General features: G+C 53.2%; 1 protein-coding gene across 3 annotated transcripts in view; it reads left to right on the top strand.

Moving 5' to 3' along the window:
* Positions 1–25,948, top strand: part of Osbp2 (oxysterol binding protein 2) — a 126,584-nt gene that overhangs the window by 86,585 nt on the left and 14,051 nt on the right. For all 3 annotated transcript variants that reach the window (XM_069994525.1, XM_069994524.1, XM_069994527.1), the window contains exon 3: positions 16,712–16,968. In XM_069994525.1, the coding sequence (XP_069850626.1) occupies positions 16,712–16,968 (257 nt within the window). The remainder of the gene's footprint in view (positions 1–16,711; positions 16,969–25,948) is intronic.

Here is a 25,948-nt window from a genome sequence, read left to right as displayed (position 1 = left end):
GCTCTGCCATGAGGTCCATGTACACACTCATGGGTTTGCTCGGAAGTTGTGAACAGAAGCGTTCACAGTGATGAAGTTCCCCTCTGTCTCTGTACAAAAGTCTGCTTTCTGAAGCGAGGAAGGCCACTGTGGCTTTCCTGGGATTGGTGTTTGCCTGTTGTTTCTATTTCCAACTTTTTGCTTTTATGCCTGCCTGTACCTTTACATTTGTGCTTCTTATGAAAAGTATATGGTTGGTTTGGTTGTGTTTTTTTAATCTATGCTTGTTTTTAAAATTGTTATTATAAAGGTCAGGTCCAGAGGGGTTATAGTTACCTAAGTCATGTAATGCGTACATTTCTGTTTTGACAATATGACTGCTTTGTCTATGCTTTTATATAGACATTGTGGATAATGTATAATGAGTCTTGCCTCTGTGTGTGTGTGTGTGTGTGTGTGTGTGTGTGTGTGTGTGTGTGTGCGCACGCACGCCAGTCCTGGGGCTTGCACTCAGGGCCCGGGTGCTGTCCCTCAGCTTTTTGCTCAAGGCTTACACTCTACCACTTGAGTCATAGTTCCACTTCCAGTGTTTTGGGTGATTAATTGGAGATAAGAGTCTCACAGGCCAGGGGCTGGTGGCTCACACCTGTAATCCTAGCTACTCAGGAGGCTGAGATCTGAAGGTCATGGTTCAAAGCCAGCCTGGGCAGGAAAAGTTCATGAGACTCTTATCTCCAATTAACCCCCAGAAAACTGGTAGTGGCACTGTGGCTCAAGTGGTAGAATGCTAGCCTTGAGCTGAAGAGCACAGTGATAGCACACAAGCCCCATGACTAACAAGAAAAAAAAGTCTTACAGACTTTCCTGCCTGGGCTGTCTTTGAACTTCAGCCCTCAGTTTCCTGAGCAGCTAGGATCACAGACGTGAGCCACTAACTCCTGGTGTGGGTTTTTAATTCCGGGCATCACATTTGCAAGGCAGGTGTTCTGCCACTGAGCTATGTTTGCAGCTCTTTTTCACACTGGTAATACTCCATTCCTACCCAGGCTAACACCTGCACTGCAGTCCTCCTATTTCATGTTTCCAGACGTGGCTGAGATAACAGGCACTTGCTATTATCCTCAGCTTCTTCCATTGGGATGGCATCTTTTGAACTTTTTTTTTTTTTTGCCCAGGCTACTCTCAAACTGTGTTTCTCCTGATCAAAGCCTCCAACAAGCTGGGATGACAGGCATTTACCATCATGCCCAGCTATCAATTATGAAAGGGGGGGGAGTCTCTGGATTTTTTTTTGTTTTGCCTCACACTGTGATCCTCCTGAAATCTACCTCCCAAATAGCTGGGATTACAAGTAAAACATTCTGCTACATCCTGCATCTTTAACTTATTTCAGTCTTCCTCCAAATAATATCCCATTTCAATCAAAACCACGAGGACCTTACAACAGTGAATTTGCATTGTCTCCTTTGTCCGGTGTCCTGTCTTCCTTTGTACATGGCCTGGCTGGGCCATGCACTGAAGAGTCCTGCTTTATACAGCCAGTTCTCTTCATGTGAACTTGAGGGAGAAAACAGCATCTTTTATGTTTGCTCACAGCACATGTCCTTGTCTTTTCCAGCCCTCTACTGACCTTTGTCCCCATCAGTTTCTTTCAGCCTGAACTGACTTTAGCATCTCTCAGCATGCAGGTCAACTAGCAACAATTCCTTTTACTTACCCTTTTCCCCTTCACTTTTCAAGACCGTTTCTATGGGCTATATAATCCTGGGATCCCCCTCCAGCACCATCACCCCTGCCCCCGTTTCAGCAGCATAAGGATACTGTCTAGCTTTGGGCTTCCAATGTGCTACCTCCCCTGCACATCCCTTTTCAGATCCCAGTAGCCAAATCCTAGAGCCAAAGCTCTGAGCCATGGGCAGACACCACCCATATTAGACCATTTTCTGTTGCTATAACAAAATACCCATACCCCAAGGCTGGATTTATTTACCTCACTGTTTAGAAGGCTGAAAGTTCAGGAACAAGCAGCCCCAGCTGTCTCGTCCCTGGTGGGGACCTTGTGCACAGCATCACCAGGGTAAGAAGGAACCACTGAGGCCGTGTTCCAGGCAGGGGTCCAGTGTACTTTTCTTTTATGTGTGTGCTAGCACTGGGACTTGAACTCAGGGCCTTGTTCAACTTTTCTGGAGATAAGAGTTTCACGGCCTTTCCTGCCCAGGCTGGCTTTGAACTGCAATCCTCAGATCTCAGCCTCCTGAGTAGTTAGGATTACAGGCGAGAGCCACCACACTCAGCTATCTGGCTTACTCTTTTGGACTCTTTTTTTTTTTTTTTTTTTTTTGCTTATGTGGTGCTGAGGAATCGAACCCAGGGGCTCATGCATGCAAGGCAAACGCTCTACCACTGAGCCACCTTCCCAGCCCTGGCTTACTCTTTTGATAACAAGTCAATCTCTTGGGAACCAACCGGGATCCTAAGAGAAGTGAATTAACCCATTCCAAGGGCAGTACCTCCAGTAAGCTAATCACCTTCCTCTGTACCCACGGTTTGTGTGTGCGTGCACATGGGTGCATGCATGTGTGCATGCGTGCATGTGTGTGTGTGTGTGTGTGTGTCTGTGTGTTGCTGGTCTTTGAGCTTGAACTCAGGGCCTGAGTGCTGTCCCTGAGCTTCTTTGGCTCAAGGCTTGAGCCACAGCACCATTTCCTGCCTTTTGTGAGCACCATTTCCTGTCTTTTCTGAATAGTTTTTTGGAGATAAAAGTCTCATGGAGTTTTCTGCCCAGGCTGGCTTCCAACCAAGATCCTCAGGTCTCAGCCTCCTGAGTGGCTAGGATTATAGGTACGAGCCACCAAGACCTGGCATTCCTGAGCTTTTTTGCTCAAGGCTAACACTCTACCACTTGAGCTGCAATACTATTTCTGGCTTTTTTGGTAGTTAATTGGAGTCTCATAGACCCTCCTGCCTGGGCTTCAAACGCCAATCCTCAGATCTCAGCCTCCTGAGTAGCTAGGATTACAGGTGTGAACTATATCAGTGCTTGGCCTTGGACACACTTTTTAAAGAAAGATTGCCCTGCCTCTGAACACAGCCACACGGGGACAATCTCTAGCACAGAAACCTCTGGGGAGCAGATTGAAACCATACAGAAACCACAGCAACATTTATGGGTTTACTTACTTATTTTGCCAGGACTGGGGCTTGAGCTCAAGGCCTCTCACATGCTTGGGTGGTACTCTACCATTTGAGACACGCCTCCCATCCAGCTTTTTGCTGTTTATATTTGGAAGGAGGGTCTCTTGGACTTTTCTGCCTGCTCTGGCTTCAAAGCACAGTACTCCAAATTGCAACCTTGGAGTAGCTAAGATTAGAGGTGTGAGCCACCAGCACCCAGCGCAACAGCATTCTTGATGTTAAAGGAGGCCAGAAGTAGAACTCATGGGTGGGTGGGACTTCGTGGAGTCTAGCAGAGTGCTCCATGGGTGGTGAGGCGACCGTGGCCAGCAGGAACGTGGCTTCACTGCCATTACTGCTCTGTGCCTTAGAGACCTGCCATGAGGAAAGGAATTGTTTGTGGGCCACAGCTGTTTCAAGGCCCTGTGGTCCATAAAAGGCCTTTCCAGGGCCTCAGCATGGGCCTCAAAAGGCCTCCTAGCCTCCGCTCCATGCTCCATAGTCCCTGTCCCTCCAAGGCTGATGGGACGTGGGCAAGGACGCTGGAACTTTCTCAGTGGTGCCGTGGTTGTGGGGTGCCCCACCAGGCTGCCGGGAGCCAGTGTGAGATGGGTCCCAATGGAAACCTGGCGCCCAGGCTGAGGACCCACGGGTGTTGTAATTCAAGCCTGCCTGACTGTGGGGTTTCAGGTTAGAGTGTCATGAAGTGTAGCCACATGTCTTCCTCAGTTCTGTAACCTATGCGTCAGGTCTCCCCGCACAGAGGGGCAGGTTCAGCCCCCCGGAGCCCAGCCATGGCCTGGGCTTTGTGAAGCATCCGGGGACTTAGGGAGTGGGCTGCTGACTGGTGGGGTCTCTGGGACTCAGGGAGAAAGCACCTGGGCTCAGATAAGGCCTTCCCCGTACTTCAGGTGGTCTGACACTTGGTCCAACTTCCCCACATCACCACCTAGAAGGTTCTCTGAGTCAGTCTGTCCTGTTCAGGTATAGCTCCCAGTAACTAGGACTGGGCAATTCAAAATGGCTCCTCATTCCTTGCAACAACTTGTCACTTTTGCTTCTTTTTATTTATTTATTTTACTTTTTGAGACAAGGTGTCATAGCCCAGTCTGGCTTTGAATTCCTGATCCTCCTCCCTCTACCTCCTGAGAGCTGGGATTACAGGTGTACACTGCCACATCCAGCTGTCATATTATTGTTATTATTATTATTATTTATTGTTTTGGCAGTATTGGGGTTTGTTTGCATTCAGTGCCTTGTGTTCACCCAGCTTCTTGTTTTGCGGGTGCTCTACCACTTGAGCCATACCTCCAGCCCTGCTGTGCTAGCTATTTCAGAAATCAAGTCTCCAGGACTGGGCTGTCTTCGAACCACAATCCTCCAGATCTCAGTCTCCTGAGTAGCTAGAAGACAGGTGTAAGCCACCAGCGCCCAACCAGCGTTACATTCCTGACAAATACTATCATCTCTTGGAATTTCTACTTTCGGATTTCTTCGGGAAAATAACAAAACAGTTTATTTATAGTAAGAAATGTAACTGCCAAGAACGAGAGAACGGAGCTCCCTGGCCCCCCGGGGAGCTCTAGTCCTCTCCCCAGGTAGCAGAGGAAGCAGGCTGTCTGAGGGTGTGGGGGAGACTGGGGGGGGAGCTGGGGTGATGACCAGGAGAGGAGCCAGCTAAATTCCCCATGGCCTTTGTTTCTGCCCATGCTCTCTGCCTGCAGCGTGGGCCCTGAGTACAGGCTTTTCTTGGGGCCTCATTATTTTAAGATTGATTTTCCTCTTTTGCAAAAAAACTGCTTGGTTAGCTTTTCACCCTGGCAAGGTCGGAAGCCACCTGCCTTCCCATGGTGATTGCAGAAATCCTCCCTCCGGGAGGAGTAGGGGAGAGGAGGAGTTGGGGATGGATATGCTGGGCCATGCCCCTGAGGAAAATTGGTCATCTTCCTTCTCCTCTTTTGCCAGTACTGGCATTTGAAGGCCGGACCTCACCCTTGCTAGGCTGGCGTGATACTGTTGAGCCACACCTCCAGCCCTGAGTGTTTTTAGGATTCAGTCTGGCTTCCTGCTCAGTCTGCCTACTTTAGGCTTCCTATAGTTGCTAGGAACACAGGCATACTCCCAGCTTCCCTCTGTGGAGATATGGAGTCTCATGAACTTTGCTGCCCAGATTGGCCTCCAATTACCATCCTCCTGATGTCAGCCTCCCAAGTATCTAGGTTTACAAGTGTGAGCCACCAGAGCCCAAATGGGGTTCCCTCCTTTTTTCAGAGCAAGCACTGAGGCCCAGAGCAGGGATGGCCCTTGCTCAGTCATACTGCCCTGTTGGTAGACAAAGTGAGAGTCTGGCTTAGCTAGTACCTGCTCACCCAGTGATCTCCCCACTGACTTAGGAACATGGAAGTCAGAAGTTGGGACTGGTACTGGGAACTGCAACAATCTTCACGCCTTCCAGACTCAGGCACGGCCTCCTGGGCCCCTTCTCCCAGTCAGCTCCAGGTAGGAAGCACCAGTGATGCACCCTGCTTTGGTTCCTGAGGTGAGGGTGAGTGGCCCACCCCGCCCCAGCGTCCCCCAAGAGCAATGCCCAGACACCTGCAAATAACATGGCACCCGGCAGGTTCCTGGCGATACAGCCAATGTTGCACAACAGGAATAAAGGGGACTTTGGAGGAGCCCAAAGAAGCTCCCTGTGCATGCTAACCTCCCCAGGTTCTCTGCGGACTTCAGGGGACCTCAGCCAGCCTGGTCCCCAGCCCCGCCTCCACAGCTTTGGCAGGGCTGCCACAGGGGGAAGGAGGGAGCTGACTGGGGAATCAGCCAGCTGACTGGCTGGCAGGGAACAGGATGCCCAGCCTTTCAATGGACAAGAGTCCCCACCCGACCCCCAGCCCCGTCGCTGGCTGGATCTTGAGAGCCCCCGGGCAGGGGCAGCAGGTGCAGCGGGGCGGGGCCTCCTCTCAGCATCAGATCTTGGGGGCACTTTTCTGTGCAGCCCGTTCTGGCTTTTATCCTCTGAGCATGGGTCTGTTTTATGGCTCCTCCATGGATGAAGAGGGTTATCAGGCATGAACCCACGGTAAAGATGAATGCTGAGAGTTAAGACATGATGAAAATGTGTGAGGTTGCAGGGCTGAGAAATAGCAAAGAAAACAGCCTAACAGAGGAGAAGGGCTCTTACTTGGGCCATCCGACGTTCAGGCCAGGGCCAGCTCTGTCCCCCTTTATCTGGTAGAGTGAGACTTTTGTTTTCATGGTGCTAAGGGTCTTACGCTTGCTAGGCAGGTATTCTACTACTTGAACCATTATATTTTCCATCCCTCCTTCCTTCCTTTCTTCCTTCCTCCTTCCTTTCTTTCTTTTTTTGTGTCAGTTATGGGGCTTGAACTCAGGGCTTGGGCCCTATCCTTCAGCTTTTCTGCTCAAGGCTAGTGCTCTACCACTTTGAGCCACAGTTCTACTTCTGGTTTTTGAATAGTTAATTGGAGATAGAGTCTCAAGGGACTTTTAGGCCCTACCTGGCTTTTGCATTGTGATCCTCAGATCTCAGCCTCCTAAGTAGCTAGAATTACAGGGGGGAGCTACCAGCACCCAACTTTCATTGTTTTTTTTGTTTGTTTTTGGGTCCGGTCGTGGGGCCTGAACTCTGGGCCTGGGCGCTGTCCCTCAGCTCTTCAGCTCAAGGCTAGCGCTCTACCACTTGAGCCACAGCGTCACTTCCGGCTTTTTTCTTTTTGTTTATGTGGTGCTGAGGAATCGAACCCAGGGCCTCTGGCATGCAAGGCAAGCATTCTACCACTGAGCCACCTGGGAAGGTGGTTATTTTCAAGATAAGGGTTTCACTTTAGATTTAGGCCACCCCAGGTTGCCATCCTTCTATTTGTGTGTCCCCTGTAGCTGTGAGTACAGTGCACACACTTATACTCAGCCATTGAGTGAGATGGAGTCTTATAAACATCTTATGCCAAGGCTGGCTTTAAATGCAACTCCTCCAATCCCTATCCTTCAGTAAGTGGGATTACAGGCTTGAGCCACTGGACCTGGCTGATATGGTGAGATTCTCCCTTATTCTACCACTTGAGCCACACCCACAGCCCTTTTTGTTGTTGTTGTTGTTGTTTTCAGTCTGTCATCTATATAGTGTCTTTGTGATTTTACCTGGGTCCAGCCTCCAACCTCTGACTCCTGAGTAGCTGGAATTATAGGTGTGCATCACCACATCCAGTTTTCATTTTGCTTTCGACTCCTTGATTGGTTCAAGAGACAGGGGTGGCCCACAGGAAGGCCCCACAGCCCAACTCCTGTCCTACCCCACAGCACCAGCATCCTGACTGCTCGCACCCGCAGCCACATCGTCCAGCTCCTCATGTGCTGGACCAAGTGTTCTTCCAGCTGGCTCTCCCAGTGCCTTCTGGGTGGACATCTGTGGATCTGCGCAGCAGCTGCCCTGTTAGGGCCCCATGGCTCCTTCCCTGCCAGCATTTGCCCCCCCCCCCATCACTGATGTTTGGCCGCAGCCACTGGTGGAAAACTCTTGAGTGTGATGGTGTGCACCTCAGATGTGTGCAGGCCAGGAAAATGTAAACTAGTCATTTCCAGTGACCTGTAACTGCACCAGTGCCATTGGAGACGGGGCAGAGGCTCACCGGATGCTTGTTTTAGATTTGAGTCCCACTTGCTTTGGCTTTGAGACAGGGATGGATGGTACACCCAATGAAATGCTCATGTGGAAAGGGGCCTTCTCATTGCCCATGAAGGGACTCTTCTCTCATCAGGGTGGGGCTGAATCCAGGTGCCTCCATCCAGCCTGTCTGCCTCACCCATGGGTAGGGTCAGAGGTTCTGAGGAAGCTGCAGTCTGAGTCTGGCCAGGGTGGAAAGGCCACAGCCCATAACCCGAAGGAAGGTGGGTAGCTGCTCCTAGACAGCCAACTCAGAAGACTGGGCAAAGCCTTCTGGACTAATAGTTGTAAACAGCAACCACACTGGAAGCCAGCGGCTCACACCTGTAATTCTAGCTACTTGGGAGGCCAAGAATAGGAGGATTCTGGTTCGAGGCCAACCCAGGCAGAAAAGTTTATGAGATTTTCTCAACCCATAGCTAGACACGTGGCATGCACCTGTCATCCTATGTGGAAGGCTGAGATTGGGAGGATCATGCTGGTTTTAGTCTAGGCCCAGGCAGAAAAGTCTTGGAGTCTCCATCTCAGCCAAGGGAGGCTGGATGCATCGGCCTGTGCCCCAGCAATACAAGTGGTAGAGCGCCAGCCTTGAGAAGAAAAAAAAAAAAAAACAAAGCTAAGGGACAGCACCCAGCCTCTGAGGCTCTGAGTTGGCCTTAGTACTGGCACCATAAATGAATAAAAATCAAAGTACAGATGCCCTCCCCACCTCCAAGTTGGCAGGTAGTTTCTCATTAGATTGTAGAGCAGGCAGGTGAACAGGCAGAAAGATGGGCAGAGATGGTGGAGACAGTGGAGGCCGGCGCCTGCCTGGTACACCCAGAGAGGCTGGTCCCTGGGGAAGTGCCCCCAGTGCTGGGCCACAGGCAGGGCAGAGATCTCCACCCAGCAGGGCAGAGGAAGGGGAGGGAGCCGTATGCCTCAGCTCTACACGCATCACCCAGGTGAGGACCAGCACCCAGCTCCACTGAGACCACCCCAGGAGACCAAGCTGTGTCAGCTTCTCAAGTGCCCCTGCCACAGGGCCCCTCCCGGCTGCAGCTGCCCATGCTGTACCCAGTGGACAGCTATAGGAAGGGAGCCTGGGTGACCTGGAAAGGGTCAACTCTCCACAGCACTAAGACACCTGCATCCCTTCCAGGAGGCTCCTGGAAACCTCGGGGTAGAGGCTGTAGGTGGGTGGGGCGCTCTGCCCCAGGAGGAGGAGGCTGTGCGTGGCAGGTCGCCTTCCATGTCACAGCAGATGCCATAAATGGAGTCCGCGCCTCTATTTTTGCGCTGCATCTCTGCCTGTGTTTATTTCCCTGGAGGTGGGCCCAGCCGCCCAGAGCCAGCGTCATCCTGAAGACAGCCAAGGACGGCCAAGCGTGCAACTCCAGGTCTTGGCCTTCTATGGAACACTGAGACATCATAGGTCTGTGAGCATGCTATTTTTCAGCCTTTTGTGGGGTTTTTTTTGCCCATGGCTTTAACCATATACTCTTCAGTTTCTTCCAGTAATGGGGGAAACACTTCTTTTTTTATCTCTGGGATTTGTGATTCCTGGTCTCTATCTAGCCCAGTGGGGAACTTCCCCTGGCCCTGCAAAGATAAAGTCTCAGTATCTGGTGTCTATAGATACCAGCTTTCACAATTAGTGCTTTTGGGAGGAGAGATACTGGAATTTGAATTCAGGGCCTTGAACTTGCTGGCCAGATGTTCTACCACTTGGGCCATTCCTCCGACCCTTTCTGCTTTAGCTGTTTTTAGGCAGGGTCTCGCTAACTTTTTGCCCAGGCTGGCAATGATCCACAATCTTCCTGATCTCTGCCTCCTAAGTATCTGGGATTACAGATGTGAGCCACCACACTGAGACTCAGGATTCACATTCATCAGATGAGGTTTTTAGCCCTGCAGTGTGGTGGAATGACCTCTGTCTGGAAGAACCCAGAGCTCTGGCCTCAGGCTCCACCTGTCCCTGGTTCTAGCTGTCCCTTGGTGAGGAAATCTCCCCGTGCAGAGGCCCAGATGTGACCCCAGTAGTTTCTCGGACACGCTCAGCATACTGTGTGGTCATTGGGCAAAGGAGAAGGATGGGCCCACAGAGAAGGATTAAGAGCTCACCAAGAGCCTGGCTGGTGTTTCCCTTCTAACCTTCATTATTTATCATCATCTGATTTTCCATCCGATTAGGTTGTGACTCAGCTTCCAGTGACAGGGCCAAGCCTCTCAGATCCTTTTGTCCTTTGCAAACATCCTCAGGCCTACAGGGAAGGCAGACCTGTTATCCTTCCAAGTTCCCCCAGTCAGAAGGGTGGGCCACGGGCTGGAAGCATAGCTCAGTTGGTAGAGCACTAGCCAATGAGGAAAGGGTCAGGTGCCAAATTCAAGTCCCAATTTTGGACCTAAAAGAAAGGAAGAGTGGGCCAGTGCCTCCGAGGGTCTTGTCCCTGCTCTCTGGAGCTCTAAGTGGCTCCCTATGCTGCGGGAGCCTCCACCCCACTGGCTGGCTGGCTGCTCAAGCTGTGCTGGCCTGAGTTTGCTGCTCTTTCCTTTCCACATCCTACCCTCTCAGGGCTCCACCCCCAGGTGATGTCATCTCTGACTCTGCCCCATGCTTCCAGAGCCCTGCCTCCATTCTGTCATTGGTCTCCCAAGCTCCACCTCTCACTGCTTGAGTGGGCGGAGCTTCTGTGGTTGTAGCCTAGGTGCAGGTGGGGCCTCCAAGAGCACAGGGGTGGCAGGTGCCACGGGCTCTCTGCGATGATCCCACAACCATCCCAAAGGCAACACTTAGAAAGAGGCCTTGGGTCTTGGGCACAACAAGACCCAGGCCACCCTGGCCACTTCTGGGAGTCACTTGTGGAATTCTATCCATGATACCTGGAATGGGGTGACGTATGGGTGTGCAGAGGAGGCAGCCACTGAGCAAATGGGCTGTTGATTCTCAGATGCGCTGAAGCCCCTGGCCATGCCCGCCCCACTCCCACCTCAAGGCCGGTCTCTGTCTGTTAGCCTCATCCTGCCGGTTGGATTCCGTGATGGAGCTTGGGCTGCCTACCAAACCTGAGATATAAATACAAGCCACCGAAGCTGTAATCGTGGAGTGCCCAAGACGCAAATGATACAGATCAGAATTGGTTGTTTTCTGCAGTTCTTGCTTAAAACCATCCCCCCACTGGGATTGTGTCTTCAAGGCATGGGGCATGTGCACAGCCTGGCTGGGAAAGAGCCCAGGACAGATGTGTCACTCTGTAGAGCCCAGGATGGAGGGGGCTTTGTAGCCTTTTGATGAGAGCCCAGCTGGGGAGAGGGCCACGAAGCTACCCAGGGTGGCTTAGGCCCTACACTTAGTCCATTTGGCAGGAAGGGGCCGTTCTCTTTAGCCCTGCAGCCAGCTCAGGGGAGCCCCAGAGTGCATAGTTTCAGGTTCCCCTGCTGTGGTTGTGGGGGGCAGTGATGGGGTGCAGGACAAGGCCTTCCCCAGGGTCATGCAGAGACCAGTAAGTGAGGGACCTTTTCCCCATGCTCTTTTGAAGTGTTTGGAAGCCACACAGGGGCTGGGGGAGGGAGCCCCAGGGCTTCCGGCACTGCTCAGTCTGACATGACGCATCTTAAGCCTTGGGCAGAGAGGAGGAGGAAGGAAATCCCAGCATTGGCGTGTGCTCAGGACCCTGCTGGGGCTCCCCTCCCCCCCAGACTCTCCCAGCTCAGCTCTGGGAGTGGGCGCAGTGGGAGGTAGGAGCTGAAGCCCCGCCCACGTGGCTCTCATGTACTGTGTGAGAGGAGGGGTCCTCACAGGTCATCTTGGACCGTGACCCCCGAGGAGCTGGTAGACAGGGCTCCCTGCAATGAAACAAGAAGCACACAAGGGTGGCCACAGGACCTCTGCATGTCACCTCCCTTCCTTTTCGTTTCTTAATTTCCCTGAGTTTTCCCCTCTCCTCCCCCACTCCTTTCCCAAATAGGGCTTCCCCTCAATTCATTTTTCTTCAAAGATGAAAGAAAGCTCCACTTCTAAAAATAGCCCACCTGGCACCACAGTTGCCATGGCAACCCGTCTTTCCTAAGAGACTTGGAGAAAGAGGGTCCTGAACCTGGTGGAGATGCCCAGGGGCTCCTAAACCAGATCCTGCTAAGAAAGATGCTGAGGAGGAAGGGGGTGTCACAGAGAACAGGGGGCTCTCTCTGGTGTTGGTCTCTAATGTGAAGTCGGTTTAAGGGAGTTTCAGTGCTGAGCTGGGTGAGAGGCAGAGGGTTTGGTGAGCCCTAACGCACTGGTGGGTATGGGAAGTCAGCACTGTGCTGGTCATACACTGGATACTTAACATGCCCCCAGGACCCAGTAAGAATTGGGATGCTGAGCCCAGATCATGAGGGCCTGGATGCAGAAACACTTGGCTGCAACCCTGCCGCAGGCCGTTTTCTCCCTGTAGAAGGCCAACTAGGGTGGTATGTGTGTCCGGCGTTTAGGGGCGCCTGAGAGACTTGAGAGTTAAGTGGTGTCTGTCCACAAAGGGGTCCCAGGATCAGCTCTAGGGCCTCCAAGGACCATCCCCTGGGAAGTGTGTCAAAACAAACCGTGCTGACAGCCCCCAACAAATCTGCATCCATGCCTCCAAGTAAGTCAAGTCCTGAAGTTCCAGGACAAGGCATACATTTGGGGTGGGGGACAGCCACTAAACATTGGGAACTCCCATTCCCATGGACAAGGACGCCACCCTTTATTGGCCCCACCAAGATGACAGAGAAGTTGTGACCACTGCCTTGGTTTTCTGGATTTATCTTCTTTTTTTTCTTTTCTTCTTTTTGTCAAACCTCAGAACTCAGGGCCTTGGATCACAATCCTTCTGGGTAACTGGGATCACAGGCATATACCACCCAACCCAGCTTGTTGGTTGAGAAAAATCTCATTAGCTTTTTAAAAAAATTTGTTATTGTTGTTATAAAGGTGACGTTCAGAGGGCTTACCAGTACATAAATCAAGTACAGTACATTTCTTTTTGGACAAGGTCCACCCCTTCCCTTGCCTCTTCCAATCTCATTAACTTTTTGGGCTGGCTTCGAATTGTGATTCTCCTGATCTTCTTAAGTAGCTGCCATTACAGCCATGCACCACCACACCTAGCTAATTGATTCTCTTTTAACAAAAAAAATTCATTCTCCCATGTGACTGGTTAAAGGTGATAGGTATCTTAGGAATTGGTGTTTTCATGTTGAATAGGTGGGAAGGTGTCTTTCATAGTCATTTGCTCTACCATCCAAGAGAGGAGCCTCATTTCCAGGCTCTGTGACTGGCTCAGAGACAAATCCCTTGTTCTCTCAGCACTCTACAGCCTGGTGTCTTTGTCACTTTGGTGGGGTCGGTTCAGGAATACCATATAAAGGGGAAAGCACAGTGGGGTGCAGGCCCAACTCCCTACCATCGGGGAGGAGTCATTGGTCTTGGAAAGGGCTGAAGCTTCCTTTGCCTAGTAGGGAAGACCAGGACCTCTACCTCCTTCCTTCCTTCTATTTTAATGCCAGTCTTGGGGCTTGAACTGAGGGCCTGGGTACTGGGCTTTTGTGTTCAAGGTTGGCACTCTACCACCTGATTCATAGCTCCACTTTCCAGATTTTTGGTGGTTAACTGTTGATGAGTCTCACAGACTTTCCTGCTTCAGCTGGCTTTGAATCGTGAGCCTCAGATCTCAGCCTCCTAAGTAAGCTAGGATTAAGGCATGAGTCACTGGCACCCTGCTCTCTTTCCCTTCTTGGAAGTTTAATGCCTCAGGCCAACCAGGCATGAAACTGGACAGGAAGGATAGGCCAAAGACCCCCCCCCCCAGGTGGAGAGCAGGTGCCTGGCCCCTCCTCTGAGCTGCTGCCCAGCACCTGCTCACCCCTGCCTTCCTCTGCAGAGAAGGAAAGTGAGACAGGGCACCTCTGTCCAGCGTCCTTTGCTGCTACAGACCTGGGCCCTCACAGTGCTGGCAACCTCTGTGGGCTCCCTGTTTTGGCACAGCAGGTGATCAAAGGCCAGCAACCCACCACAGGGCGGCTCTGATAGGAGCAGTGGCCAAGCTGTGTGTCCTCTTCTCTCCTGCCAGGGAAGCCTGCGGGATGTCAGAGGATCTAGCCTTCAAAGACTAGTCTTTTCTATTCGGCTAGGGGCTCCAGCTGGAGATTGGTGATTGTTACTTTGGTCCCTGCCCTCTGCTCAACCCTTCTGCTTGATCCGGGGTCTCGGTTTATGCATCTGAAAACAAAGGCTTGGACCTAGATGGACCAGACCTGACCTGACATGTCCTGTTCATGGCCTGGACTGCACTCTCAGGGTTGACTTGGACAGTCGTGAACGAGGGTCACTGATAGCTCAGGATTCACCGGGATATCTCTTGCTGCCTTGCTTGGGCTTGACAGTAACTGTGACAGGATGGGAGAAGGCGGTGGTAGAGGAGGGGGAAGGAGCTTGCAGCCATGCTGGAATTCTAGGTGCTCTGGCTATCACCTCTGTAACAGGACGTGTGCCCCTGGCTGGCTGGCTCTCCTCCCTTAGAATGACTTCCTTCTTAGAAGGCCAGAGCGATCTGCAAATGCCCCTGGTTGCTCTCAACAGAGACAGCAGGACCAGATGATGTTTTCTACATTTGTTTGTTTGTTTTGATGCCAGTCCTGGGACTTGAACTCAGGGTCTTGACACTGTCCCTGAGCTTTTTTTTCCTTTCTCCAAGCTAATGCTCTACCACTTGAGCCACAGTTACACTTCCAGCTTTTTGCTGGTTACTTGGAGATAAGAGTTTCACAGACTTTCCTACCCAGATTGGCTTAGACCCATGATCTTTCAAATATCAGCCTTGTTAGTAGCTAGGGTTACAGGTTTGAGCCACCAGCACCCAGCTGGGGCACCAGTTATTAGCAAAGGAGAAACCCAGAGAATAAGCTAACTCTAAGATCAGGAACAAAGCCCAGCTCCTCCTCAGGAAGAAGTGACCCAGGCCACCTGAGCTCTGAGTTAGGGAACCAAAGAGGCCACTTCCTCCACAGGTCCAGAGTGACTCTTAAGTCTTATCATCCTTGTCTGGGGTTTTGTATGTCATCCTCCCTCTGCTTTGCTCAGAGGACTGGGGATCATATTGCGGGTCATCTGCAATCAAGCATGTCCTTGCAGGGCCCTCTTGATGTCCAGTTGGTGGCCATTATGTCTGGTTATTGGCTGCTCAGTCGGGTTGTTACACTAGGGAGAGAATACATGGCCATCATTTATAAAGATGATCAGAATCTAAGTTCTGATGCCAGACAGACCAAGCTGTTCCAGAATCCCCTTGCCTGATGGCCCTGGGCAATTCAGTGCCAATCCTTGGAGCCTGCTTGTCTCCTTCCTCCTCAGGAAGGGAGGAAGGGCCCCTGTCCAAGCCTCCACTGGGAAACTCAGAGCTCCAATCAGTGAAAACGGTGGCCCAGCATGTGTTCTCCAGATACTGGGCACTCTGGAGCTGCCGATGGGCTGGCTCAGAGGGAGGTTCTCTGCCCTTAGCCTGGGTGCTGGTCCAAGGCCTCTGTAGCCAGCAGAGACACAGTGTGCAGTTCACACACACCCACACACACACACACACGGCTCCCCCTCCCTCGGTGCCCACACAGCTGGCTGACCCAGCCCTGCCATGGCCTGCCATGCGCTCAGGGACACTGGGAACCGAAAATCAGCTGCGTCCCACCCCCACGCACCTTGCTTGCCATGGGAAGAAATCTGTTCTCTCAAAATATGTATTCTTTTTTTTTTCTTCCATCTTTTAATTTTATATCTTGGGTTACAGATTTTGTTCATCTAAAAAATTTTTTTAAGTCTTGGAGATTTTCTTTTTCTGAAATGAGGCATTTCAGAAACCCCTTGGCAAACACAGGGCTCCAGGACTGACAGGCCCCTAGCACTAAAGCAGCAGCTAGGCCAGGCCACCTGCCTGCAGAGGCCCCCCGCCCCCCGTGTTCTCTGCCCCGGGAACCCAGGCTGGGCTGGCAGGATAGGGAGCACCAAGGATACCTGGGCCACAGTGTGAGAGCTAGAAGTAGAGAATGGGGAAGGGAGAGCCTGGGCCAGCAACCTGGGCAGCCTGGGCATGATGCTCCCTCTCAGAATGTCAGCTACTTCGTTAGTCCCCAGCCCCCATCCATTGTCTGTACATACAACACCAGGTTCTGTATGGGTGTAGGCTGGCTGGAGGGAGATAAAGGACATAACTAGGCCTGAGCGTGTTGCAGGCAGACTCAGAAGACAGGGCTGGCATTGCCCCTGGGCCTCACGTGGGTGAATGGGCTGAGACATTGAGGGCAAGTTCTAGGCTGTGGGGACCCAATGGGCAAGTCCCTAAGCAATGACACACTCAAGTATCTGTGTGCCCATAACAGGATTAGTTGATGGGGTTGTGGGAAGGGAGTAGAGGCCAGATATTGAGTGGGTTTGACCAGGAAGAGGTCAGTCAGTCTACATAGGCCTGCAAGGTCAGGAGAAGGAGCCCTGGCTCTCTTCTTGGGGTGTCTGTGCCCACTGAGAAATCCTTCACCTCGCTACCCAGTTCCACCCTCCTTTGCCTACAGGCTGTGACTTCCCTACAGACAAGGAGGCCCAGTCCAAGCTCTGTCATTCTGCCTTATGTCTCCTCCCATCGACTCAACTGGGCCTGCGCCAGCCAGGGCTAGGCAGGGGCACACTGCTATACCATGAATAGAACTCACCATTTCAAGTGGCTACTCTCCACATCCAGGCAGGGCCATTGCATACCACACTGGTTGGAAACAAATCACTTCAATTCTTTCTTGGCAGTACCAGGATTTGAACTCAGAGCCTCAGGCTTGCCAGGCAGGCTCTCTGCCCCTCAACCTATGCCTTCAAGTCCCAGCAACTCTCCTTCCTCTTCACAGATGACTCTGGGGACGACGACGAAGAGCCTGCTTCCCCAGCTGACAAGAGCGAGCTCCACCACACTCTTAAGAACCTCTCCTTGAAGTTAGATGACCTCAGCACGTGCAATGACCTCATTGCCAAGCATGGCGCCGCACTCCAGCGCTCCCTGAATGAGCTGGACAGCCTGAAGATCCCATCGGACAGCAGCGAGAAACTGAAGGTGGTGAACGAGCGGGCCACCCTCTTCCGCATCACGTCGAATGCTATGATCAACGTGAGTCGTGCTCCCCCTGGTGGTGGGGTGGGGACTGGGCCAGAAGAGGTTTGCAACTGGGCTTGCCCAGGGTCATGCCAGCATGACTGCAGACCTATCAGGTCTGGAACCTGGGAGACACAGCCATGGGAGTGGGCTGCCTTCTCTGGGTTCTGGAAGCTGCCTTGCTGTAACTGGGAGTGGGGAAGTGTCTCGGTGCTGTTGAGTATAGCATTTGATTGCTTTTGGACCCTTTTCTCTGGCTGCCTGAGTGTCCCCCAGATTGTCACTCTCCAGACATGGGTCTGACCACAGTGTCCTTGTTGGGACAGCCACCCAGCCAGAGAAGGCACCCAGACCAGAGGCACGAGTCATATGGAGTCTGGGGTGGCATGCTGCAGAGGGTGGGCTAGGGCAGAGGAAGTGTGCAAAAACAGAAGTTGCTACAGAGCTGAAGTCAGGATCCACTCAGTGTGTGGCTCAGCAAGGCCCTAGGCTGGCTGGAAACAATGGGTAATTCTGGTGTCCAGCTCCAAACTCAGGACTTAGAGCAAAGCCAGGCTGGGATAGGAAACTCACGGATGGGAGAGGAAGCAGGTCAGATCACCAGCCTGAACCCCTGGCATGCAAAACTCAGCTGGGAGGCTGGTGGGCCATGCTCAGGTCTAGAAGCTCAGACACGGCCTCAGAAATCCTCACTCTGAGGCCTGAGGGGGAGCCAGAAGTGCCCTTTGAGCCAGGTGCTGGTGGCTTATGTCTGTAATCCTAGCTATTCAGGAGGCCGAGATCTGAATTTCAAAGCCAGCCTAGACAAGAAAAGTCTGTGGGACACCTTTCTCCAATTAATCATCAAAAAGTCAGAAGTGGAGATGTGACTCAAGTGGTAGAGCACCAACTTTGAGCCAAAAGCTCAGGGATAGTGCTCAGGCCCTGAGTTTAAGCCCTAGGACCAGCACAAAGCAAAACCATTAAGTGTTCTTCCCAGACTACCGGAAAACGGCCTGACCGATTTTTCCCCCCCTCCATTCATTCTCTTGAGCCACCATCTTCCCTACAGCTTCTGTGCATCCGGTCTCTGTACTTGACATTCCCAGAATGTCAAGCAATTAATGACGTAGCTGTGTTTGTAACCAGCCACTCATCCATGTCCACCTGCACTGCCTCTCACCCAAGACAGAAGCTACTTGACCTTGGAGAGGAAGGTCTGGCTTTCCCAAGATAATGAGGCTCTGGTCTAGTGCCATCTTTCAGGAGACAGTAGGGGCTCATCTGTTCACAAAGCCATAAAACAGCTCTCCTGGTCTAAGAGCATGATGAATTGTTTCATGAGAAGTGAAGCCCCTTGGGGTTACCTCCGAAGCCTGTCTGCAGTTCTAGTTCAGGGAACAGTCAGCCTGGAGTGACAGGAGCCACAGGCAGGGAAGGGAGCACCCAGTGAGCCCAAGGTCCCACCCCTGGGATTTTCCTAGCATCTGGCCCTCATCTTGAAGGAACAGATCCGTTCTGGAAGGGCTGTGTACACACAGTGGTCAGTCAGCTGTCCAGACCCCCACTGTGGGAGAAGGGACCCCACAGGCAAGCTTGCTGGGGGCCATGGGACACATGGTCACCCTTGGACCACAACTGTGCCCTTTCCCCCACCCTCCTCCCATCCCTATTCATGCCTGCACCTTACTGGGTTCATGAGCAATTGGAAGTGCCAGAGAGGGAGCAGGTTCAGAGAAGTCACTAAGCTGTTCCAGTGTCACCAGGCCAGGATACAGGCGTGTGTGGCCAGCTGTAGCGCTCTGTGCCCCATCCCTCGTAATGGCTGCCCTCTGAAGTCGCGGGCGGTGGCTTCCCACCTCCCTCATGTTGGTCTCCCAGGCCCAGGAGCTCGCACTCCCTGGCACAGCTTTTACCTGTAAGCAGCCATGTGGCTGCTGATCCCCATGGCTGAGGTCCCATCTGGGAAGCCTGGGGACCCAGAGACGCAAGCCCCCATCACCGTCTCCCAGCCTCCCCGCTGCGAGGAGTCTGATGCTTGTCCACTGCCCCCCACCCCAACCCAACACTGGCTGTGAGGGAAGCTTCTAGCCTGAGCTGGGGGCCTCTTCCCACGTGGGATGGGGCCAGTCCCCTTCTCCTCCTGGCCTTGGCGGAAGGCTGAGAGTTGCCACCCTGTGTCTCTGACAGAGTGGATCATGATGGAACAGGAAGTGGGGGCTGGCTGGTCTGACAAATTCCCCAGGAAGAGCGCCCCCTGGAGGCCTCAGGTCAGCCCAGGGCCGCTGCTTCAGCTTACTTTCCCAAGATGGCAAGGAGTCTGTGTGTTCAGACTTCAGGAGAAAAGTAAGAGGACCTGGTTTTGTTGTTTTTGTTTGTTTGTTTTGCAGTACTGGGTTTCAACTTAGGGCCTCACATTTGCTAGGCAGGTGCTTTACCACTTGAGCAATGTCCCTAGCCCCTTTTTACTTGGGTTATTATTTATCAGATAGAGTCTTGTGGGTCGTTTGCCCTGGCCAGCCTAGACTACAGTCCTCCTACCCACAGCCTCCAGGGTCACTGAGGTGACAATCACACACCACCACAATCTATCTTGTTAGTTGAGATGAGGGTCTAGCTAACTTTTTATTTGAGATAGCCTCGGACCATAATTCTCCCCACCTCTGCCTCTAGTAGCTAGGATGACAACCGTATCTGACAGTCTTTAGAATGCCTTTAATTTCAGAAAATGTCATCAGTATCCTAAGTCTTTTGATCCCAAACCATCAGTGGTCCCTGCACAGTTCCTGAGAGGCCAGGCCCCATGGCCAGTGGTGTAGTACACCCAGATGCCCACCGCTCCCCAAGGGCTGGGGCAGCGTCCTCACCTTTCACCCAGCATGGCCTCTTCCCCATTGGTGAGAGCTAGGTGCTCAAACGGGGGATGTGAGTAACCCCAGGGCTTCCCCATGACGCCTCTGCTCATGCCCTGCCGCCCCTCTCACCGCACAGTAGGACCATGGTCATGTGGCTCAAGCAGTTTAGGGTAGACCTGCCCTTGGCCTTTTTCTTTTGTCAGTCCTAGGACTTGAACTCAGGGCCTGGGAGCTGTCCCTGCATGTTTTTTTTCCTGAGCTCTACCACTTTGACTCGCAGTTCTGCTTCTAGTTTTCTGGTGGTTAATTGGAAATAAGAGCTTCACAGGGACATTCCTGCCCAGGCCAGCTTTGAACCATGATCCTCAGATCTCAGCCTCCCGAGCAGCGAGGATCCTCAGCACCCAGTGCCCTTGGGGGGCCTTTAACCCAGACCTTTCAGCAGCTTCCCACAAAGCCCTGCCCACACCCGTGCCATTGTGGGACTCCGCATGGGACAGGTAGGGTGGCTGCCCTGGACTCCCACCGCATCCCTCATCCAGCATCTTTCCTCGTGGAACAATGTCCTGTGGATGTTTGATGTGTAAACTTCCAGAGGAATGTCCCCCAAGGGCCCACAGCTGACATGGCCACTTTGGAAGCCAAGTATAGGAGAGGCTGGAAAGTAGACTCAGGCCTGGTCATCTGCAGCCCCACGGGGGAGAGACCTTGGGTACTAGTTGTGTCTCTGCACCCTGACGGCCAGTAGAGGGCAGAGGTAGCTTGCATGGGGGAAGAAGACTCCAGGGATAGGAGCCCAGGTCTCCCTGGTTCTGCTGCCTCATGGCAGGGATATAAACTCATTCCCTCCCCTTGGCTGAGAGCAGGAGGGCAGGATCGCCCTGCATTCCAGGTAAGCGCCACCTGCCACCCCATGGGCAGGTCCACTGTGCCTGGCCCTGGCCTTCCTGTAATCTCCATGCCTGCCTCAAGGCCTGGCACCCAGAAACCTCAGCACACAGGCCAGAGAAAGAGAGAGAGATAGACAGACAGAGGAGAGGAGAGGAAGAGGAAAGTCGGGAGAGAGAATTGCAAATGAGCCCAGGAACAAAGGAATGAATGGCCCAATTCCCTGTGAGGAGTTTTTCCATGAATAACGGCCAGCCAGTGATGAGAGTTCGCCTGCCATTGAGGAGCCACAAATGCCTGTGTGCCAACAGAGGTGCTCTGCCCAGGGTGGGGACCTGCTCCCCAAAGTCCCAAGCCTCAGAACCAGAGCCTGCCCACAGTGTGACCCGGAGCCTGTGGTGAGAATGGTCGGATTAGTGCACACGGCCAGCCCAGGCTTTTGAGAATTCATTTCCTATAAAATAGGGCCAACAGGTCCTCTAGGCTTATTGGGCCATCTCTAAGTTTATCTTGGTGTTGAAGCCCAGTGCTCAGCTTGAAGGACAGGCCTGAGGGCTGAGGGTAGTGTCATGTCTGTGCATGAAGTGAATGTCACTAGAGCTTTGTTGTCATTCTCATCATCTGTTTTGTTCAGAAGCCACCCTGAGGCCCACAGTGCTAATTTAGCCTCTACCTTCCACTCCGAATGTAAGCCCCACAGTTTGGTGAGCCAGGTGGGGCCAGGTAGCCTGGTGGTTGGGGACAGGGACCCTGATGCTGGCAAGGGGGGCCGGGACGACTCTTGCATAGCTGGCAGAGCTGCTGTGTGGTAAGGAGTAAGGCCTTCAAAGTCTCCTGAGGGCTGGGAAAGTGACTCAGTGGTAGAGCGCTTGCCTTGCATGCATGAGGCCCTGGGTTCAATTCCTCAGCACCACATAAGCAGAAAAAGCTGGATGTGGTGCTATGGCTCAAATAGTAGAGTGCTAGCCTTGAGCTGAAAAGCTGAGGGACAGTGCCCAGGCCCCACAACTGACAAAAAGAAAAAAGAAAGTCCCCCGAAGTGTGGGTCTGAGTCACAGATAAACAAGACCCTTCTTCTCCACCCTCCCTCTGATATCCCACAGATACACAGGAACAGGTAGAGGAAAACCCCACAGAAGATCTGGGCCATCTAGGTACACACTGAGGTCAGAGAACAGGGAGCGGGCCAAGCGCTGAATCTGGGCCGCTGAGTTTACCAACAAGGGGAACGGCTCACAGCTGGTAGAATTGAGAGTACCTGTGAAATCCTGGTATAAGAAGTGGGAGGAGCTGGATGCCGGTGGCTCCTGCCTGTAATCCTAGCTACTCAGGAAGCTGATATCTGAGAATTATGGCTTAAAGCCTGCCAGGGCAGGAAAATCTTATCTCCAATACTCAAAAAAACGTTGGAAATGGTGCTGTGGCTCAAGAGTTACTGCGCTAGCCTTGAGCAAAAAGAAGCTCAGGGACAGTGCCCAGGCCTAGAGTTCAAGCCCCAGGACTAGGGTAGGGGGCCAGGAGGGAGACTAGAAGTTAAAATGTGGCTTAAGTGGCAGAGTAGTAGCCTTAAGCAACACACACACACACACACACACACACACACACACACACACACACACACACACACACACACACACACACACACACACACACACACACACACACACACACACACACACACACACACACACACACACACACACACACACACACCCTCAGAAACAGCACTCAGGCCCTGAGATCAATCCCCAGGATCGGTACAAAAATAAAAAAGAATTTTTGAAAAGTGTGGGAGAGTCCACGGAAGAGGGGCACCCAGTCCAGCCAGGACCCAAATGGATGTGACTTAAGGACAGTCTGGTTGGAGAGAGGGCAAGGGCAAGGTGAACGGTAGGAGGCCTTGCAGGGGAGAGGGGAACAGATAGGGGAAAAAGATGGGACAGGAGAGAACAGGTACCGAGCATTCAAACAAATGCCTGGGGAACATGAGCAGCACAGAGGCCTTTATTGGGGGCATCCGAGAAATAACGACAAGGTCAGAAGGAGCTGTTCACTTCTGGAATACAAGCTTTCCAAAAGTCACACATAGCTCACTGCCCAGGAGGACGTGTGGGCTTCCTCCGCCAAGGCCAGCTGTGGAATGAGGCCTGGAGCTGCCCCAGGCCTTCAGGGGTCCTTGGGGCTCCTGCCAGCTGACCGCGCTCTGCTCCCAGCAGCTTGCTCACTTGGGGCCTGGGGAGATTGGGTAAAAATAGACTCCAAAATGGTCTCGAGTCACTTGGCAAACCAGCAGCCAGATGGCACCAGTTCCTGTGTTGCAAAGGGGTGAACTATTTTGAATGTGGAAAGAGCTATTTTAGAGTTTTCGTTGCAGCAGATAAAGCTGGCTCTCCCACACAGGGAGAGTCATATCCAGGGGAGCCCACAAGTGTGGGGGAAGGGCTGGCCAGGCCAGGCTGCACAGGAGTCGCCAGCACAGGCCCCATGGCCAGCAGGACCCTACCCCGGAAGCTCAGCCTGGCGGGATCCCAGAGAGGGCTAGCACAGATCATGGTGGCTTGGCCTGCCAGGAGAACCCCCAGTTGAGTTCAACCCTTGCACAGAGCTCAGGCATCCTCAGGGTTGGGGTCGGGCACTTGAGATGGCAGCCTCTGGGCTTAGACAGACTGCTGTACCAGAGTCTCAGCTCTTCCCTTTCCTTCCTGTGCAAGCTGTTCTGAGCGTCAGGCTCTTGTTGGGTAAATGAAATGCTGCTAATCCCCCAGTGGAAGGGGAGGGGAGACCCCCCACTGGGTCCCCTGGGTTGAGTGTCTGGCTAAGTAAGGGGTCTTCAGGAGACATGGTGCTCTGCCATCTCCTCCCGATTCACCACCTTTGGGAGCCCAGGCCAGTGGGTGGCAGGGGCTGTGGTAATGACAGCAGGGTGGGTTGGTGGCCTCAACCCTAGCCACCTGGGGTATAAGAAGGCCCTCCACCTGCTCACCCCAGAATGCCACCAGAGATGTCAGGTGGCTGGCAGGTGCTTCTGTAGCCGCAGCTGGAAACATGGCTCTTTCTCTGGTCCTCCTGGGACCTGCTGCCTGTGCTGCTGGCTGGAGTCAGCTGGCTACACAGCCTGCGCCCTCCCAGTATTTGTCCCATTCAGTTGTTGTCCAGCCCAACATCCTGCAGTCCTCTGGCTGGGGCGGAGATTGACAGTTGGAGTGACCACTGGAAGGCCACACCTATTAGGGTCCTTGCTTCTGCAGATCTTCCACCAACTTGGGAGGTTACACACAGACCCAACAGGGGGCCCAGGCTGGGACCCCCACTCCTGCTCTCCTGCCTATGTTTGAGGAACAGCCAGGTCACTGGAAGGATTAGGCTTAGGAGCAGCAAAAGCGATTAGAGCCCCCCTCCTTTCGTGGGGTACAGCTGGGCAGAGGTTTCCAGGTCAGATACACTCTGTATCTTCTTAAGGTGACCAGAGGAAATTGCTATGGAGCCCATAGCATCGTGGGTGACTCAGCTTCCCCTGGGCAGACTGCACTCACAGCCTCCTTGACCAGCTCAGGGATTTCTGGAAGGGAATGCCCAGTGGGCAGGCAGGGCAGGGACAACCCATTGGGAGCTGAGTGGGGAGACCCGCTAGGGGAGGCCCACTTCTGCTGCCCTGGGCACCTCAGCAGTACCTCAGCAGACCCTGCAGATGGGGACATCAGCCCATCCCTCTGAAGCTCAGCAGCATTCCCACCATCCATCGCCCTTTCACCAGAACCCACTCTGCAGCCCTGGGGCTGGGAAGAAGGGGAGGGGCCTGGAATCTCGTCCTCATCCTGACGACAGCTGACCCTAACAAATCCCAGAACCATGATCTCGGCAGGAGTCCCAGACCTGGGCCTTCCACTCATGCTACCCACTCCCCTCAGTCACTCAGCACACGGAGGGTGGGGAGGTAAGGGGCTCTGGATGGGCCCAAACCTCTCCTGCCGAGGAGTGGGTACGAGCGTCTGGTTCTAGGTAGGATTGTTACAGAGTCTCAGGGGAAATGTGACCGCATTCAGAGACCTTGGCTGAGTCAGCCAGGCTTTCCCTGGGCCCCTGGGGAGCCTCCCCTCACGGGCCCCCCTCATGGGCCCCAGGCTTAACCCAGCTTAGTGAGCACACAGCCCACAGAGCACCACACACACCCAGCTCAGCATTCCAGGACAGAGGGGCCAGGCCAGCACCTGGCTCTCTCCATAGCAGTGCCGGGATGGGACCTGGCGAAGGCCAGCGGCCACAGAGGAGAGCCTGGGAGTTGGGGATGGACACCAGGTGGGTGAAATGGGGGGAAGAGCAGGGACAATGGGCTTCTGCAGTCCACGGGCTGACCAGGGCAGGCCATCTGCTGCAGGCATCCCCTACCGGAGACAGGGGCAGAATCCCTAAATCCAGCCACAGGAATAACACACCCTGCCCCCTCTTCCATGACATTCTGTGATCTTCACATGCCACCCAGCTGCCCAGGGGACTTGACTTCCTGTCAACATGCTGCATTGCTGTGAGAACTGAGGTAGACAGAGGTCATGCCTGACTCCCCGGCCTTGATGACAGTGCCAGGGCAGGTTGTACAAGACTATCATCCCCAGATCCCAGCTCCACCAGAGGACAGCCATGAGGCCCCTCACCTCAAGGGACACCCCCTTCCCCAGAGAGCAACAAAGATCCAGCTGTACCCCAGGCACCAGCAGCTCACACTTGTAATCCTAACCACTGAGGAGGCTGAGGTCAGTTCAAAGTCTAGTCCAGGACTAGCAAAAAGCAGGACTGGTAGCTTAAGTGGTAAATCACCAGCCTTGACCAAGAAAGCCCAGTGAATCCAAGCCTTGTATGCAGGTGGAGCGCCGAGGCTCAGACCCCATCTCTGCAGATGTGTTTGGGATGGAGCAGACAAGGGCAAGGAGGCACAAGAATGTGCTGGGCCAATCGGGAGGGCCTGGATGGGGGTGTAGTCGGAGATGGGCTAGGAGGGATTAGGAGCCACATCTCAGATCAGCTGGGGCCATCTGGGTGAGCAGAATGTCCTCTTCTCCCTCAGATGAGAAAATAGTCTTTTTCGGTAGTACTGGGGGGTTTGAACTCAAGGCCTCACTCTTGCTCGACAACCCTCCCCCTCTTTCTTTCGTCTTATTTTTGAAGATTAGTTCTTGTATTTTTGTTAGAGGCCAGTCTCAGCCCCCAATCCTCCTCTCTCTGCTTCTCAGGTAGCTGGGAATCACAGGTGTGCACCCCACACACACACACACACACCA

This window comes from Dipodomys merriami, unplaced genomic scaffold (assembly GCF_024711535.1).
Source record: "Dipodomys merriami isolate MVZ:Mamm:240054 unplaced genomic scaffold, mDipMer1.0.p SCAF_45, whole genome shotgun sequence".
NCBI classification, from domain to species: Eukaryota; Metazoa; Chordata; class Mammalia; order Rodentia; family Heteromyidae; genus Dipodomys; species Dipodomys merriami.
Note: the sequence above shows the minus strand (reverse complement) of the source record. Positions and strands in the feature narration are given on the sequence as shown.